Source organism: Lissotriton helveticus, chromosome 5_1 (genome assembly GCF_964261635.1).
Source record: "Lissotriton helveticus chromosome 5_1, aLisHel1.1, whole genome shotgun sequence".
Lineage (NCBI taxonomy): Eukaryota > Metazoa > Chordata > Amphibia > Caudata > Salamandridae > Lissotriton > Lissotriton helveticus.
Window position 1 is genome coordinate 1,692,503,698 of NC_136065.1, and position 20,449 is coordinate 1,692,524,146.

At 43.1% G+C, this 20,449-nt stretch overlaps 1 protein-coding gene across 2 annotated transcripts in view; it reads right to left on the minus strand.

The window, feature by feature from the left end:
• Positions 1-20,449, minus strand: part of RABGGTA (Rab geranylgeranyltransferase subunit alpha) — a 210,064-nt gene that overhangs the window by 22,225 nt on the left and 167,390 nt on the right. For both annotated transcript variants that reach the window (XM_078644946.1, XM_078644945.1), the window contains exon 15: positions 14,218-14,331. In XM_078644946.1, coding sequence (XP_078501072.1) covers positions 14,218-14,331 — 114 coding nt within the window. The remainder of the gene's footprint in view (positions 1-14,217; positions 14,332-20,449) is intronic.

The window sequence follows — 20,449 nt, forward strand, 5'->3', positions numbered from 1 at the left end:
ACATCACATTGTTTGGGATCTAGGTTTATGGTCAATTCTTTCTCTGATTTCCTTTGATGCACAAATGTGTATGTAGAAAAACAACTTGGACAGGGGACCTATTGCAAAAGATCTGGCACCAATCAAAAACAATTAAGCCAAACAAATAAAAAAATTACGGATTTGTCTGTTACGGACGCTCCTGAAAGTGCCCCTGTCCAGGAGCACACCCCTATTTCTGCTCTAGGGGAATCATGCAAGCAAACTAGATCAGGGCCGCAACACTCAACGAAAAACAAATCATTACATATAAATATAATCGAATGATCCTCAAGTTGATTGAAAAAAGTTTCTTCTTTTTTGTTTTGTTCTTTAAAATCCACAGCCAATGCGTTTCGTCTTGTCACGCAGGACTTTTTCAGGGCATTCATTATTCGCAGTAGGCGAGAGAAGATTGGTAGTAGCCATAAAGAATTGTCTTCACACAATGTTGACGGCAGTCTTATCTGTATTTTGAAGTGTACATCCAAAATTCCAAGTCAAATCATACGTCAATCAGAGTTCAATTGAAAGCCCAAAGCTAGTAACATCCATGGAATCACGTGGTATAATAATCACAATCGAGAACCATGTGCTGATAGTGCTGATAAATTAAAATCAGCACATATTAAACCTCATAATCGTCATCCAGCGCAACGTGATAATTGTCAGTGCCTCTCCCGCCTGCGATAGTGTATGTAGATTGATGTGCATAAGGATTGAATATATTTGAAATACCAGGTGTCTATTAGATTTACGAACGTTTAGGAATTTGGAATCTTTCAATTTTAGCGAGATGCCATGTGGCTCCTGCCTTTTTCAAAAGACTTTAGGGCACAATGTAGCAGTGGAAGGTAACTGAAGCGCTCCATTTCTGGAATTCCATAACTGCCTTTAGTTTCTTCAAAGGTCATTCGTGCTTCTCCCTTGAACAGGTTTCGGACTATAGCACCCCCTTCTTTCCAAATTTGAAATGTAAAGTGAAAAGTGAAAAATGAAAAGGAGTCAATGGAGAGAGAAAAGTGCTTAGGCCCCTCTCCATACCCAGGCTATCCCATACCTCCGGCATGGTGCGGGTGTCTGGTGAAATGTATATTTTTTCACCCAGTTGTGAACTGGGGATCCTGATACACCTCCGCTGGGCGGTTGTCTGGGTTTTGGTCGAGGAAACACTATAATTTGTCAATCTTATCCCAGAGTCATTCTATCATGTAATGGAGCTGTGAAGCCTACAAGTAATGGAGGATGTGTGGCACACCTAGATTACCTTGTTTGGGGCATTTTGTGTAGATTTCACAGCTGAGCCAAGGCCTACCCTTGCCCAGAGTTACATATATCCTGTAAACTGAGGAAGTTTCATCCTTAATGTTTGTTGTGGTGAGAGCCTCATACATATAGAGCATTTTCTGAAGCAGCGTCATCTTAAGTGCCATTATCATACCACCACAGGAGACAGAGTGGTTAATCTATGATTTCACTGTCTCTCTGGCATCTTTCAGGGGTGTATTAAAATTGCTCCTTGATGCAAAAGTGGAGGGTTGATGTCAAGAGAATGCCCTAATATTGCATTAAGTTAACCATCCATTTAAATGAAGAAGAAAGCTTGTAGCTGGGCGACAACTGCTTCTGATCTGATGGGGTTGATTTGGAGGCTGGATAAGATTTGTTATTGCTCCAGTAAAGGGATCAACTCTTTCAGGGACGGTTTGGGTTCAGTGCACACAGCTTGAATGTGTCTTGATAGAATGCGATGGCCTTGAACTGTAGAGGCTATCTTTTTATAGAGGTGCACAAGGTAGAGGGAGAACAGTAGGGGTTAGGTGGCATCCTTGCCGCATACCTCAGGAGAGGGTGATTCACTCTGGTAATCTAGTGTTTATTCGGAAAAGGCATCTATACAATCCAGGAATCGGTTGCCCAGCTCAAACTTTGTAAGAGAGTTATTAATCATTTACCAATCAATTCTGTAGAAGACTTTAAGCATCAAGTGAAAAGATTACTGCCTCTCTCTGCCTGGTTTTCTAACTATATCTATCAGATGCAGTGCTTTGTCAGTGTTGAAGCTAGCTGAGAAGTTTAGGATGAAGCCTGTTTATCCTGTTTTGACTAGGTACGGCATCCACCTTTCCAGGTGGTTCACCAGTATCATGGAAAATATTTTAATATCTAAGTTAATCAGAAAGATCAGGCAGTAGGAGGCTTAGCGATGGGGTATTTGCTGGTCTTTGTGATGAAGAAGATTGTGGCTTGCCCCATTGTGAGTGTGATCCCACATCCCTGGCCAAATACACTGAACAGATCCAACACTATTTAGCAAGAGTTGTTGCGTGAAGCACTCTGTGCCGAGGCATGCCTGGTTGCAGTCTTTACTCACACTTGGAATGTATTGTCTGATGGTTTCACTTAGATGCTCTAATTGTAGGTCAGGGCGTGATCAAGTCCAGGAAAGCTGTTCATGCTTTTGGGTCTGATGTGGCACAGTTGTACAATGATTGACAGTAGGTCTGGAAGGACTGCAGTTTCCCTGCCTCCTAGTTTGGGTCACCCCCTCCTTATTTGAGATCTCCCTTAAGTGTTTAAAGGCTTGGTTCACTCTTACCTCGGTAGCCTGAAGGATTTCTGACTTGTTGCACACTTTGTATAATCAGGCCTCCATCCTAGCCAGCATATAGCTCATTTTGTTGTTTTAAGTTGGCCCTCCCTGATTTTAATTACCTCCAAATTTCAAGTAAAGGGTTGAAATTGAATCTGTTCCCTAGGTCTGCAAGTTCGTGAGTTAGTTCTCTACAGCTACTGCGCTCAAACTCTTGAGGTGTCCCACCTCCCATATGAACTCTGCACTGCCTTAAATAAGTCCTATACTAGCACTCTATTTGTTCCTTGTGTATTATTAAAGGTTAGACATTCTGGGATCTTTTGCCTGATGTCATGCACACCTACTGGGTCATTCAGGACAGATCACTGAGCCGCTATAGCCCTTGGGGTCTGGTCCTGTCCATAACCTGTCATCTAATGAACAGGTTCATTGGTACATGGTCTGAAAGTCTGTGGCTCGACTGGCTTTATCTTCTAGGTGTAGCATACGTTGGACGAGTAATATATGGTCTATAAAAGCATACGGTTGGTGGGAGGCTAAGTAAAGGGTGTAATACACCTTATGTAGGTGGAGGTGCTGCTAGGCATCGACCATACCTAGATCTTCCAGTTGAGCTCTTCCCAATAGATTGGGTGTCCTCCCTACCATCTGTTCTGATCTGTCCCACAGTCGATCCATCACCAGTCTCCTCATAGCCAAAAGGGGTTTAGCCACAAATCAACGTTTTTCTATATAGCATGTTCTAGGGATTTCTCTTGGCCTCAATGTGGGACGTATATTGATGCCACGGTGATTAGGTGAGCCTCCCACTCTCCTGTCACTGCCACCCATTTCCCTACCTTGTCTGATCTGGTATTGTGTTACACAAATCTGTGACAAATGTTTAGTAGTATGGCTACTACCACTGTTTTAAATTAAGCAAAGGTGTGATTAAGGGAAGTGACAGGCGCCCGACTGGGACTGATCTGATTGGGTAAGGGAGGGCACCTGTTAGAAACGGATATCTGTTTCCAGGTTCAGCAGTTCTTGAATAACACTCAACCTCCCATTTGGATTCTTTAGTCCTCTGACAATATAGGTTATGGTTATCAATGATGGTGAATCATTAGCCATTGGCGTGTGGGATAATGCCTTGTAAACCATTGTCTTTGAGTGTTTGATTGGTTCCAGGACAGTGACAATCTTTTGTCCTGTTAAGAAACAAGTCCCCTCATCCACTGACCCCGCAATGAACTACCTTGTTAAAACCTCACATTATTGTGAATCATAATACAGGGACAAACATTAAGTACACTAGCATCAGAACCAACTTATGTCCGGTACGTGATCCAAACCAGAGTAAAGTTTCCAGGACTCCCTAACATGTGCTTCACCTGCAAAGATATCACTCTAGAGAACCTTGGGGTTATCAGCACTGTTTTTGCATCTCTGTCTCTTCCGCTGGTCTACCCCCCGGAGCACTTGCCATCCCAGGTACAATGCTGTGGGCCTATTAGGCCCGCTCAGCCCTTATCTTGGTAACTTCCGTGGGAGCATGGTATTAAACTGCCTTGACTACGTCAGAGGTCATACGGGTCCTGTCTGCTACTTTCTAGAGATGCTGCATAAGTCTTTCTTTATCCACAACGCTTTTATTGCAACCCGGCCATTGTATTTTGTATTTCTTTCCAGCTCATTGAAATTTTTCTTTTGTGGAGGTCATGCTATGATGTTCTGTGAGAAGCTGACATTGTTCATTCCCATGTCTAGGCCTGGGACTTGGCTTACCTTACTAAGGGATGCAAAAGTGCATTGTTTACCTTCCCACTTGAACATCACGCGTAAAAGGTGGCTCCTAAGTATTTTATGCCTTTAACTACCACATAGTCTGTGACTGGTCGGAAGGATTTATAGTTAGCCAGGATAACAAGTGATACGTCTAGGTACAACTAAAGTTACATGCTGTTGTAGGAGATAGGGGTCCTCTTGTAGATAGGGCACACAAAACACACACATGTACCTATGTATATTTTTGGGCATCACGTTAGTCCAGTTCAGGGGCCCAAGGTCCGGGCCTTCAGCAGTATATCAATTGCCCAATGCACCATGCCACTCAGGCGGCGCATAGTATCTGCCCCTGGCATTGTAAGTGTCCTCAGGAGGTGTACCTGAATCCCTCCTATTTTAGAGTACTTGTGGGGGCAGCCCCAAGATTGATAGGTCAGCTTCTCGGCCGCATGCACCAATCCATGTTTCATGCTCTCGGAGGACTCCCCCTGCCTCACAGTCGAATAATGTCTCTTTGCCGCCAATAAAGCAAGACTACAAATTAGTAGTGCATGTTTAGAAAGGGTTGGATCACTCCAGATCCCTAAAGTAATTAACTGAGGAGTAAGCTTTAGCAGGGGCGGTCGCCCCATTAGGGCGTTGGGAGCGCCACCCCACTGTTTTCTCACAGTGCGAGAAGCAGAAAATAAAATTGTTTCAATACCATTTTATTTTCTGCTTCTTGTGCTGCGAGAAAGCAGAAGGCAGGTGTACGACTGGTTGGGGGGGGCGGGCAGGATGTTAATGCCTGGTGGTGGCAGGGGTGGTGGGCGGCTCAGGGAGGAGTGGCTTGCACCACTCTGAGTGCCTTGACTGCATAGTCGGCCCTGGGACTGACCGAAGCAATCATGCACATTCTCCATTTTCTCTATGTAGGCTGCATGCAGCCCACATAGAGAAAATGGAGTCCCTACAAGTGCCCAGCTGGGCGCCGCCCGGGACTCTGCACCAATCAAAACGCTGCCATTGCAGCGTTGTGATTGGCTTACAGCAGGCAGAGGGTAGGAAGCATGCCTCGCTGTTCCCGTTCCTGTTCAGGAGCAGTAGAGGTGGCGCGGGAGATCCAGCCCAGGAACAGGGGCGGCGCAGAATGCCAGGACTCCTGTCAGGTAAGATTTTATTTTAACAGACCCACCGCGGTAATCCCCGCTAGAGACGATATATTTAAGGGCAAATAAAATGCTGAGTCAGTACGTGGGGCATGTGGCATATTTATTTTTATTCTGATGCCACCCCTCAAGCGCTTTCCCCTCAGTTCCGGACCACTACCTCTTCCCGCTCCTTCAAAACTGACCTCAAAGTTCTCCTCCTTCAAAGACACTTCCAAATCTAATTCACACCCTCTCTATTCCCTGAAGGAAGTTCTTCCACTATAGGAAATTCTGTACTCTATGCCTATAGAAGTGCCTTCCCAGTGTGTTCTTGTGTTTTGAGTGTCTGCCATTTATTGCAGTTTTATACCTCTACTTGTATCTTGTACGCTTATTTAATTTGCACCTGTCACTTTTTCCTCTTGTAACGTATCGTTTGCTACCACTCCTTGTATATTGTTTGCTTTTGTAACATGCCCACTTGTAATTTTCTCCTCATGTAACGCTACTGTTCCTATAGTGAAGCGCTCTGACACCTTCGGGAAAAGTCTGCGCTATATAAAAACGCATAAAATAAATAAATTTTAAAAAGCACATCGTCGTTGTTATTTGAGCAGGCGTTCCCTTGGCAAAGTCTAGGTAAACGTGTTAGTGACTTACCCAGGGCTCCAGAAATCGGCCACTGAACTCCTGTCCAAACCGACTGGATCTTTGGGGAGCTCCAGAGGGTATGTCCAAGGGTGCTCGATAAGTGGCATCCCAGCTAGCAGGTTGTATTGGCTATTCTCCCCATTTCGTACAGGCGTCTTCTGGTAAAGTAGGCCCTGGGGAGTATTTTATGTTGTAGCTAAGGTTACCGACATTTGTGTCTATGTTTTTCTGGCTGTTGCGCTAGCGTTTTGTGGGGTCAGCTGGGGACCACAGAAGTTATGTTGATGTGTGCCTGACTTAGAGGCCACCATTTTAACATCACTTCATTCTTTTAAATCGTGTCAAACTCGTGTGCTACCTGTGCATATTTTCACTGGTGTCAGTATTCATTTGCTTTCCGGTCCCCGGTCCGCCGCGGCGTGTGCCGTTTGAGCGGAGGGACATAGGAAGGTTTTACGAAGCAATCTACCACTGATTGGCCAGCGTTACACCACGGCCACGCCCCCCTCCCCATTTAAACATCTACGGGGCGCGGACGCGCGAAGCAGCGCGCCGGCGGCGCGCCGAAGTCCGCGCCAGATCGCTGCCTGCTGCCCAGAGTTCTGTCTCATACCCACCTCATGTTGAGGACCGTTCATGAGATAAACAGAGCCACAATGCTAACTTACACTAGCGGGGAACTAAAGAGATGGAACCCTGGAAGAGCTGTTAAGCTACAATCGAGCCCCCAACCTACTCTGTCACCAACGCTCCCGAGGGAGTTTTCCCTCGGGGAGTCGCATAGAAGTTCCCCCACATCCATCATAAAGGGTAGCACCGAGACCGGTCTGCTAACTGGTTCGTTAAAATCACCAGTTAGGAATGATCCTGTAGAACGTGCGATTAGCTCTGCACTCTACCTGAACGCTCGGTCCATACCCAAACATGTCACGGTGGTCTGGAGCTTACTTGAGGCAGACAGGCCGGAACTCTGCTTCTTCACAGAAACCTGGCTCCACAGCATGGCGGCCTCAAACTGCTGCCTTTCCTTCTGAATATTTTGTCACAAGGCTGGACAGGGTGGGGAAAAGGGGAGGTGGCTTAGCTATTGCTGCTAGATCCCCTATTAAGATCAAGGTATTAGAATCTCTGTCCTGCCCCACACTCGAAATTATGATCGCGAACGTGCAGCTTCCCAATTTAGACAACTGGCGGGTCGCACTAGTATATAGGCCCCGGGTACTAAAACAGGTTTTGTCAATAAATTATTAGAAACAGTAGTTACCCATGCTTTAACCACGGAGAATTTTATTTTATTAGGTGATTTTAATTATCATGCTGAGCTTTCCATCGATCCAGAGACAAGTCTCCTAATAAGGACTATGGAAAGCCTTGGCCTGTCCCAGCGAGTTAGCGGCCCCAGCCACTGTGCAGGCCACACTCTTGATTTAATTTTTACGAGCTCCCTTAGATTAAGCATTTTGGATCCCCTCCCTATGATCTGGACAGATCATTATCTTTTAAAGATTAACCTCCTAAGTAAAACTCCGGCCATTCCTGTGAGTGGCCCAAGAATGCGGATCCGTCCGTGGCGGAAACTTACCTCGGAAGCATTCTTGGCTCATTTTAAGTATGAAAGCAATTTGGCTCTCCCATTTGAGCAAAGGGTAGATGATCTGGAGTTTTCCATTTTACAAACCCTAGACCATGTCATTCCAGAAACTACTGTTAAAGCCAAGTTGGTGGCCTCCCCCTGGTTTACCGCTGATCTTAAGAAAGTGAAATTGGCCAGTTGAGCCGCAGAGCTAACCTGGCGGAAAACCAGAACCGAGGAGGACAGAGCTAAATATAAGTTACTCCATTTAGACTACATGAAAAAAATAAAATCGGCAAAGAAAGAGTACTTAACGCAGCGGATAAAAATCTCAGCTAACTCAAGCAGAGAATTATTTAAAATACTGAAGGAATTTACGTCCCCTCGTGCCGAACAATCCCTGTTTACCCCTTCCCAAAAATGGGTTGAGTCAATGGCAGATTTTTTCGAGGATAAAATCAACTTAATATATTCCGCCTTTCCTACCTCTGATTTGGCCCAACCAATCCCAGATGGTTACTTGGTGACGCCGCAATCTGAGATGGTTGATAACCAAGGTCCATACTTGACAAAATTTACGCCGATTACGGTCAAGGAGACCCTTGAAGGCCTCAGTAGAATAAAGTCAGGCTCCCCAATGGACCCTTTCCGGCCACGACATTGCACAAAAATTATGTCTCTGCTAGCTGAGCCCCTTACAGCTATCTTTAACGCTTCCTTGGAGCAAGCCAAGGTTCCCTCTAAGTGGAAGTAGGCCCAAGTAAAGCCTATCCTGAAGAAGCCATCTGACGATCCTGCTTTACCTGTCCACTACCGGCCGATTTCACTGTTGCCTTTCTTTGGGGAAGGTGTTGGAACTCCTTGTGAATAACCAACTGACAGCCTTTATAGAAGCCAGTAGAGCCCTTGACCCCTCCCAGTCTGGCTTTCGGGCCGCGCACAGCACTGAGACCGCTGTAGTGGAGATTGTGGATAACATCAGACTCAGCTATACTCATCCTCCTAGACCTCTCCGCAGCATTTGACACCATCTCCCACGGTATCTTGAAACATCGGCTGTGGGAGATTGGTGTCCGTGGAGGGGCACTGGGTTGGATTGAGGACTATCTCAATGGCCGCCTCACCACCGTTCGAGTCGACTCCCTGGCTGTGCGGAGCCGTCCGGTTACGGTAGGCGTGCCTCAAGGTTCGATTCTGAGCCCGCTGCTTTTTAATCTGTATTTGACACCTTTGGCTAAAATAATTAAATCTTTTGGCTTTGGGACGGTGTCATATGCAGATGATACGCAGCTGCTGATCACATGCGGCGTTGATCCTGCCGAGACCCGCCTACGTTTAAAAAAATGTATGGTTGAGATCAGTAGCTGGATGCGAGCGAATAAACTTCAACTCAATGCGGGCAAGACCGAAATTATTCTGTTCGGTAAAGCAGACAGATGTTGGACGCCAGAATGGTTGGGAGCTTGTCCGGCCCCTAAGCCGGTAGTCCGAAACCTTGGAATTGTTATGGACAGCGCTCTGTCCTTGAAAAATCATGTAGCCAAGGTGACGGGCACCTGCTATGGTATAATGCGCGGCCTCAGAAAAATCTTTAGATGGCTCCCGCTTGAAGCCAGAAAGCCATTGGTTCAGGGCCTGATCATTAGCCATCTTGATTACGGTAATGCCATGTATTATGGACTGAACGAGGACCTGTTGTCAAAATTACAAACCTTGCAGAATACGGCGGCAAGATTGGTGCTGGACTTGCCGCCTAGAACAGCGTCCGCCCCATGTCTGAAACAATAACACTGGCTGACTGTACGGCAAAGAAGTCAATTTAAGATCCTATGTCTGACCCAGAATGCACTGTTCAAAAAGGGGCCCCGGTATCTTAAAAAAAAACTCAACTGGTATGCCCCCAAGAGGGCCTTAAATCTAGCCTCAAGTCTCTGCTAACGCCACCCCGCGTGCGAACCTCCAGGTATGGACAACGCTCCTTTTCATTTATTGCACCTGCACTGTGGAATAAGCTACCTCTCCACCTTCTCTCCATCAAGGAGCATAAGCAATTTCGTAAAGCCTTGAAAACATGGCTTTTTCCCTAGTATGTGTCCCGTCTTTTTTGTTGTTATGCCCGTTCAGTGTTTGTCTCCTTCCACCCGGTACTTATGCTGCAAGCGCCTTGAGACCTTGCGGTGATAATGGCGCTCTATAAAAACTTATGATATTGACATTGACATTAATGTGTTTGTGTAGGGGGCTATCAGCACTTTGCTCTTCCGGGGAATTAGTCTTCAATCGAGTCTAGGAGGGGCCTTTGTTTTGTTTTAACAGTCAAGGGCTTTGGAAAGATGAATGCTAGCATTCACTGATCGGAGGGTATTTTGTGCCCTGGTCTATTGAACAACTTCAGATATGTGCCAAACTGGTTGGTGGCTGAACCTCTTTGGCTCTCTCTACTTCTACCATAATATGGCAGCCTTTCAAATAGATTACTCTGCTATCATCTAAGCTTGTCTATTATTGTCCATATTGAGCCAGTCGTTGATAATAATCCTGTTCAGTGTAGAGCTGTCTCCTGTGTGGGACCATCCGACTAATCTTCCTGCATGTGATACCGCTAATTTACAAGTGCTCCCATTGCACTCAGTTTTCTATTCTCTCTTGTAAAATCTACTCCAACATTTTACAAATAAGATGGGTATTAATGGGTATGCTGCTGCATTTGTACTATTTGCCAATACCTCTCTCCTGAACCTAGAGGTTCAAAGCCACAGTTGCCGTCTAATTAGGAAGCCTGTATTTAGGTATAGGCTGGCGGTAAATTTCAGCATAAACCCTGTCCTGGGCAAAGGTGCCAGATGTGCAGTGTTCCCAGATCTGATCATAACATATTGTGCCCAATGTTGCTTCGCAGAGGTTTTCATTATTTTGAGCTTGAATTTAAAGCAAACTTTGCACCTTGTAGGTATGTGGTCCAGTAGGAGACAATTTGTACACCCAGTGCTTGCCAACCTACGGGTATGGATGCCTACACTGTACAAAATTGAAAGTCTTTTCTGTTACCAAAAATGTGAAACCTTTGAAGAAACTTCCCAACAACAAACATTCTATGAAACCTGTAGGTCTCCTGGTCAATATTCACCGAAAACATCTGAACATTAAATTCAAACTTCCTATAGGGTCTTTCTGCTGCCTTCTGTGACTCGGGTCTCTTATTCTAAACTGTGCACAGTCTCGGGCCACTGTAAAACCTCCTCCAAAATGTTCAATTATTCATTTTGATTCTGAACCTGAGCATTATTACAACCTGATGGCTGATCAGTGAAATCTAAGGATGGTGAGGAAATAGACTCTCATTAAGAGTACCCTGCATTTCGGAGTGCATTCTTGCTTTTTCAGAAATGCAAGCTCCCTCCCCTGAAACAATTATGATATTTCAGATCTTATTCTTACTCATAATCTAGATAGGTTTATTATAACCCAATCAAAACTCGAAAATACTTCTGGCCCGGATCGTGCCAACACTAGCCCCAATTGATACAATATCCTACGTCAGGATCACAAAGCCAACCCTGGTGGTAGACTCCTAATCATCTTCAGCGTCATTTTATCGGTTTCTTCCTTTTCACACCCTCACAATGTCGGACTCTTTTCTTTCGTCTACTGATCAACATCTCATAATATTTTACAGGCACTTTCATTTACTCCCCAGTAGGCCTCGGCCTCAATTTTGGCTGGAACCTGCACATGTTTATCTCTACTTTTTTCCTCTGCCCTGTACATTTTTCTCTCTTAGGAGTCTGAAGAATACAGTTAAATGACTTGTTCAAGGCAGAGAATACTCTTCTTGATTCAATGCCGATCTTAACATGAAACAATACACGCGTCCAACACAAGCTACAGGGCTCCTTCTCAAGCCGATATTTTCATCCCACTAAAAGCTCTTAGTCTCCAAACATAACTTTTTCTTTTCTCTCATCCTTTTAGAATTTCTTTCCCTTTCAACTTTATATCACTTTTTAAAGTCTTATTTATTTTTTTATGAAACTTTTCTTAGGTATATTTTATATAGTTGAAGAGTAAAACAATGGTGTTAACAAGAAAAAAAATGAAAAAAGGTACCAGTAAACAATAATTAGTTGATGACATTTTGTATTCAGCATTTGTGAATTTACACAGCAACAACTAACAAGCATAATTCCATGAGTCTCATCATAATGTCTCTTGCGTTTCAGGGTTAAGTTCCTTTCACTGTAATTGTTGTGGGACCTATCCTTGGGGATTTACTTGACATATGCTTTACTTAATATATGGGCATTTTTATATGCCAATAATTGGATGAGCAGGATGAATTAACATGTTATTTCTAATCCAGTGTTGGCAGACGATTATCTATTCTCTTCCCTGTCCACTGCCATCTCCACGCATGCACCCTCTAACAGTGACCTTAATCACTGAACTTAGAATGGAGTAGGGTTTAACAGGATTGAAGAAGCGCCTCTTAATATGTTCAAGTCCTTCGCTCTGTGGTACTCAAAGACTCATTAGCTGCATGCAAAAGGCACTGCAAAATGTTAGAAATAATCTGGAGGCAATACTACAATGAGAAGGACAGGACAACTTAAATAGCAGCGCTTAAATTCCATGAGTACATGATTAGTTCCTTGTACTTCGCCTAAAAGTCAACTCTGTGAGAAGTATGCAAAATCGTCAACAGCTTGATTGAAACCATGGCATTCTCCTACACTGTTAAACCCACCCACAAGCTATGCGTTTCTTTATCATCCTTCTGTGAGAAAATTGTCAACATCTCTTCCTCATTCAATGTACTTTCTTACTCAGCTGATAACAACTCTGCTTTTTTTCCAATTTCATTCTTCTACACTTAGAGGACATCAAACCTCTGGTTCTATCCATCCAATCCAGATAATTTTTTTATCCATTTCCTGCGTCTATTTTTCACAAAGCTATAGAAATAATATTGCCATCTAAGGAAGTGTGCAACATTACTCTCCCATCTGCATGTGTTCCTGTGAAATGGAACCCTGCAATGGTTGTCTCTTCTCAAAAACCAAATGCAGACCCTCTCAGTCTTAAGTAATTTCCTTTCATTCCCATCATGTTCTTTTCCTCTGAAAGGTACTGGAAAAAAGGTTTACAAGAAACTCTCCCTATACATAAACAATCAACTACTACACAATCAGGAATGCGTGCGCTGCACAAGACAGAAACCGCACTTCTAGCAGGCACTGAGAATCTCTGCACCATCATGAATCAGGGAGGACATGTTGCCCTTATCCATCCTCCTTGATCTCAGTGCAGCATTTCATAAATTCCCACCAAACTCTCCTGGGCAATCTTACTCAAATTGGGCCAAAGTTGCATCCTTCAGCTTTTCCACCTTTGAATCCTCTGAAAAATTCTATCATATCTTCTAGTCAACTGCTGCAAAACTATTTTGCGATCTCTCATCTTGATGCGATTAGAATACTGCAATGTACTTTATCTCTGCCTTCCGGCATAACTTATCCAACAACAACTAATGGTCTAAAATGCTGTCACCCATTTCATTCTTGACCTTCAGGCCCACATCTCTTTTACGAGCTCTCTCTGATCCCTGGATCGGCTTCCACTTCATAAACGTTCTATCTTTAATGCTCTTTATCTTTGCCATAGAGCCTTCTATGGACAAACACCTATCCATATTTAGCATTTGTTTCTTCACGTTACTCTCCTGTGAGACTGCTTCGTTTTTCGTCTGCTAATTTTCATCACATACCTAAAATTAGGAAGGCTGCTGGACAGATCTTTGGCACTCCTGGGAGCTAAACACTGAAACTCTCTCCCCTTGAAATTGCACCTTACAGCCAACTATTCGCTATTTAGCAAATCCTTGAAAATTTGGTTCCCTCCAAAGCTTATCATTTTTGACAGTTTTTGCCTGTTGTTCATCTTCAGTGACAGGCTACACTTTTCTGAGGATAGCTCCATAATTATAAATCATGGATTTATTGATTAAGCTGCAGATTCTGGCTGTATCTAGGCATCTAAATTTAGGGATTACAAGTTATTTCCTCTGGTAAGAGAAATAACATATGAACCGGGGAATACTAAGGTCTAAAACCACAGTTTTATTGCTCTTCCCCCTTTTAGGGAGAAATAATGAGTCCAAATATGACGCATCAGTGACACCGAGCATCTGATCATGTATGCCACCTATGAAGCAGAAAGAACTCAGTCTAGCAGAGACATCCACTGGTCATTCGCAATCCAGCCTTTGCTGAGTTCTGGGAAGGACCAGACACAAACACAGCATAGACAACCATAGGTGAACTACAATATGGAACTGATTTACATTGTGGGGAACTGAAGAAAACTAGTGTGGTAGTAACGCCTAGTGGCTGTCATGGTATACAGGTGGAGCAAGCCATGGAATAAAGCAGAAAAGTACAGCAGTAAAACTCGGTGGCCAGTTAAAGTAGGACATTTTTACTTACCTCCAGACACAGCATCACTCGCAACTCTGAGGGTAGCGACTGCAACTCATTTTCAGCAAGAGTCATATGAGTGACCAGCAGGAGATGTTCCAAGTGTGAAAGTGCGGTGAGACCCTGAGAGAAAGAGACAGAGAGATTGGAGACTTGGGTCAAGGAGTTGAACTACACAACTATACCCAAACATGCACCCGTCCATCCATATTGCCTCGCTCACCCTCCCTCAGCCAGGCTGTTTCACATAGTTGTGGACCCAGAACTTTACTTCATAACCTAATTATCAATTATAAGCTGTGTTAACTATCTTAGCTACATAAAATATATGCAGCTCTATGCATGAGGTAAGAGCAAGACAGGACAGCGAGTTGAGCTGGGACTCAACCCTCAGACCTCCTTCCTACAAAATTCTGCACATACTCATGATGATCAACTCTTCTATACCATTGAGATACCAATGTAACAAGTCTTTTCTGAATCTCAAGCTTCAAATTAATTTAGCCGTAGTACAAGAAATGTAAAAGGCTTTGTAAGATCGGAACCGCATATTAAGAGTGCAGACCTAGGATGCAAACAGCAGTTATCTGAATCCCAGCAGAAACATTTACGCTGAAGATGAACATGATGTTCTTATTTTGAATTCTCAAAATGAGACACCAACAGGAGAAGGACCAAAAGCAGACTGTATACACAATTTAAAGCCAAGCATGATCGTGTCAACATACTCCTTTTTTTCATTTTGAACTTTGTATCGGTTTTAAAATTCACTCACTGAGTAAGAGCACTTAAGTGGAAAGGCGTAATGGGTTGAAGTCCTTGATTTATTCCCAACGATTGGTATTTTTCCAGGCTATTCCATTCTATCACTTTTAACTTGGCTGTGCCATTGAAAGTAGGAATAATCAAAAGTAAATACGTCTTCTAAAAGAATGCAATCCAGCTTGCAGTTCACAGCCACATCTGACTAAAAACAACTACAACCCCAGACAAGTTTCAAACTTGTTTGCTGCCATCAATGGGTTGAAACTCGAGCCTTGTGACTCTGCAAATTTGAACAACATCTGACATGCCTCACACATAAAAGAAGACTCACTTAAAAAGAAAATATTAGTGAAGAATCAAAGAAGGGTCATACTACACTAGGTCTATGTGTATTTGATTCTTATAAGAAGATTTGTTTTCCATGTGAGTTTCTTCTTTCCAGTTCCAAAGGATCACCAGGTAATTAAAGTATAGGCCTTTAAATACAGATACTAAATGCACAAACCCATAGCGATTTTATCAGAAATCTTCTAGCCCAAAGGGCCTAATCCTGGTGATGGGGAAAACTCAATTGTAATGTCAAATTTTACGCACAACTGTCTCAGTATTAGGTGACTAATCATAACAAAACTAATTCAATAAATCAAATTGAAGACAATCAGAGAAATGATATCAATTAGAAATGTCTCGAACCTACCTCCACACACATCACATCCTACACGTCCTTAGGCTACAACAGCCAAGTTGTAGACTGCATATACAAGATACAAAGTACACTGGTTGTCATCCACAAGTACAGTTTATGTGGAGCTTCAACACCCACATCATTCAAGCTCCTTTCTTGACAATACCAACTAGCCAACCAGGATGGCATCTTTTATCCTGATTATAGAACCCTCCTGAAAAGAAAACCTTCACTAAAGAAACCTCAGGCGTCACCTCCTCGGTTTCCATCCATCATACTTATCCTACATTCCTCAAAGTCTTCAACTTCCCTAGCGATTCAAAATATCGACAATGAAAGAATCTGTGCACGCTCGACACCCTGGATATGAAGCAGCATATCACTGAACATACACATACAATAGTCAAAACATTTGACTTCCTCATTGCAGCCTCTCCCTCAAATCAATGCAATACCAGATACTCACCACTGCACCACCCAGTTGTCCATCATCCATGCCGCATCAACATACCGATGGGCATGACCAAGAAGAACACCTCAAACATTGACATGCTTCTTGGTTACTGTAACACTACCCTGAAAAACCTAGAGGAACGTAACTCACCACTGAAAACAATTATGCACCATGCCCAAACGCCCAGCACCACAGTACACCCAGGAACTCTGAGAAGACGTGCTCCAAACGAAGGCAATGGAGGGAAACCAATGTCCCAGGCAACCTCATCCAATTCAAAGCACTATGTTGTACACACAAAGCTCTCATAACCCAAGACAAATTCAGAATCTTCAAGAAATTTGTCAGCAAAGCAACTAAGAGCAGCAACACACTCTTTAAGGCTGTCAAGCACTGCCTCAATCCAGTCCCAGGCCTACTTGTCCTATAATCATACAAAATTTGCAATGCCATCAGTTAGGTTTTTCACTGAAGATAAAATCTGAATTTACTGACAATATAAACAAAAGTCCACTCTGCCTTCTATTTCCTAGCAATTCAACACCTACCGGGACAACCTTTGTCAGTCTCTGGCATGGTAAACTGAGTGGCATCCTCATCTCACTCAAGGACAACTCCAAGGAAGATGACATTTCACGCATCTTCTCTCATAAAATCATTTCCTCGCAATGCCATTTAAATCTGCCTCAACATTAATTATTGGTTCCGCTGAGGAACTTCCCAGACAACCTTAAAATGGACAGTTCCTCTCACTACCCTAGACCTTGGTGTCCTTGTCAACTTCTGCATATTTTCCCACCTACCATACATCATAAAAATCACCCCAAAAGTAATGCATTCTTGGTTACAGGCTCCGATCAACATGAAGGATCTTTATAGGAATACCAATCTGCAGCACTAACACAGCTATCCTTCAAGTAATCCAAAATGCCCACATTATCAATGACAATAAATAAGTCCTGCCTTCTGAGCCTACTTGACCTTAGACACAGAAACACTAGAGTCACTGATCCACACCCTAAATACTCACACAGGTGTTTATATCACAGTCCTGCAATACTTCCTGCTATGGTGCTGCTCTTATCTCACACACCACAAACAACCAATTCAAATGAGAACATCAATGTCCGAGAAAGTCCCAGTCTAAAGTAGTCAGTAATCCACCATCTCCCCCATCATCTTAGATCCCTACATAGAACTGACAACAGCATTACGTTCCAACAATAAAGCAATAAGACACAACTTTACCTCAAAATCTTGTTGGCTCATAACATTCAGCAACTCAACACCTGTCTCGATCTTATTCAGAATTGGACCTACCTAAAGCTCAAATAAACAAAAACATAATGCCACCTGCCCATAAACAGCATGAAACATCCACATATTCAAACTTGGGTATAAGAACCTATGTATGGATCTAAGAAGCTTCCCTTCTCCAATGGACAACCAATGGAAAATCTGTTGGATCCACCCTTAACACAGATCTGCCCACAAAGAACATCTCTCCAAGAAAAGCCTAGGAACAGCTCTCACCAAAAGCCTTTGTCGTCCCTCACCTGCATTAAAACAGCACAGCACTGCTCAACAGCTTCTCACACACCAATCTATGGAACATAAGAGGCAGCTTCCACGTCACAGCTCAGCTCCTCAAGGGCTTGAAGAAATTCCACCAAACCATCCTGACACTTCAGGAACTATACGGACTCCCTCTCCTAGACAGTACATTCTTTAGGCTCAGCTGCACAACCTACCGGCCATCAGAAAAGGCATACTTGACCATGAAACCATCAACTTCAGGCAGATGACACCACAACAGATAGATAGATGGATAGATATATAGATAGATAGATTATATTGCACAATTACTTAAAATCCTTTCAATTCTTACAAAAAGGTATTAAAAATTATTTCCATTTTCTGTTAAAAAGAGATCATGTCTGGCATGGCTAAAATTCTTAGTGATATTCGATAAAAAGCGTAGATTTTATTACATACATGAATTTCACGAAACGGGTGGCCAAATGGTGAAGTCACGCTTCATGCACTCGTCTAGTGCCTCCTGGCATGTCCGTACATTTAGGATGCGCCAGATGGGATGCAGCCCAAACGTCACTGGTGCTGCATGATCTTACAAATACATATTACGTGAATTAGAGTCTCTTCCCCTGTGCCGTAAAGGCGGCATTAGGAGGGCATGTCTTCCTTGTACCTCGGCCATACTTCTATGCCATCAGAGGGATTAGACCAAAGCATAGTCTCATTAAATGATGTTTCACTGAAGGCTTCAGGGGACATGTTAAATAGTATGGTAAGGAATCACGATCATAACGTTTTGACACCCAGCTGCCATGGGAAAAATCTTTCACAGCTAGCGCATCATGTTCAGCTGACAAGATCTTAGCTTGTTTGGTTTACAGTTTTGCAGTCACACCTGTGGTAACAAGCCTGACCAGATTTCATGGGCTTCCAATGCATCCATACAGTGTGTTAGAAACTTACTCCAAGTAGATCTAGGGTTGTTTATCAGGGACCAAATGCAGCTCTTCAAAGTAGAGTCTCTAGCATTTAGACAGTAGGCTCTAAACACCACTACAGGAGCCTCTCGGGAACAGCCACTAGTGCCTGGAGGAAGGCTAGGCAAGGCATGGACTTTAACTCGATGATGAGGATTTGCAATCGGGGTCATGCTTTAGTTGGTCTGGACAAACAGTGGGCACACTTCCTTTTAGCCTAACAGAGGATGCAAACATTATCCTTAGTCTAAGAAAGTCACTAAATCATGATGTGCACACTAAACTGATCTACAGGTCCCAGAAACAAGACGTTGTTCACATCTAACAACTTAAACCTAAACCCGTCAAGATTTCCACAGTTAGTAGTTTAGCATTCCCTTACCTGTTACCTCCTGACCATATTTATGTGCCATAGTGAGTAGTTGGTGTTATAAAGTGCAAGTGTACTTGGCACACAGTTGTCAGTCATGCCCTGGGAAATCGATGTGTTCATCCCTAATGGTGGAGACCCAGTAACCCCTGTGGGCCCTACGATATCTAACCAGGTGGGACAACTACTGACCCAGCTGGGCATGTCAGCACTCTGTATAAAAAAAATGCACCTTAGTTGCCTCAAGAACCAAGGCTAGCTAATTTATATGAGACTGGCCAAGTCAGGTGGCATTCCAGACTCCCTCAGTAGGAGTTGATTAATCTATATAAGAGTAACAGTCGGGGAGGTAAAGTATTTGCTAAGATCTTAACCTCTGTGTGAGGCTGAAAAACAAATGATCCTAAATCCACAGCCAACATGATTCAGAAAAGGGTGTTCAAGGTTTTGTGGTTGTTTGGCCATGCATCTCATGACAAAGCATGCTGTGAAAGCTGCTATGCTCCCTTAATATAGTGGACAATATAGTGGACATGTGGACAAAATGAGTAGAGGAGGATTTCCCAAATGACTATTCTATTTTGATTGTAGCATTAAACTTCTAGACCTACGTCCATATTAAGTTAAACTGTTGAGGGGATTGATTGTTTAAAAAAAAAAGTATGGCATACAGGTTAGAGCACTGTTAGGTTTAGGGCCAGTTGCCAATGCTGTTTGACTAAAGTAAGTTCGTCTACCCCAGAAACTGCAAGCTAGTCAACAAAGAATAGCATCACAAGCAAATAATATCCCCTCATTAGATCACACACAAGTGGAATTGGAATGACATAGCAAATGCAATATCTTATTCCCACCTATATCAAATAATTAGCACACATTACTTCCTTTGCGTCAAGAATAAAAGTGTAATATTGAAATGTAAATTTGGATCCATTACAACAGGTCACAATTTGTATGGCTGGGTTTTTATTTGAAGTGTAATTTTGGGCCGATTAAGGTATTTGTGTAAACTGAAGCTTAGGTAACGATGTTGCTCAATTTATATACAGTGAATTTTATATAAAATGTAAATGTTTTCATTTACAAATAAATAAAATCTCATTCATGGAAGATCCTTTCCAGTTCTATGTGTTTTACAAGGAAAATGATTTGCAGGGAACCGGTTCTCGCAAATCTTTCACCAACAGTTTTTTAAATATTTTCTACAAGAATGAGCTTTTCCAAGCGGTCATAGATATCTTGGTGAATGCTTGCCTTGTAGAAAAATAAAGCCAAATCTGTTTTCTTTCTGGATTACAAATGCCTGTCTTGATTGCTTCCTCTTCATGTCTATTCTCTTCATGTGTATTCTTTGGTTCATTTCTTTCTCATTCCCCAACTCTTCTTCCTTTTTGGTAGTGTTGTCTGTACCTTAAAGTTCCATTCATGGGTCTCTTCCAAGTCCTCCTTTTGCA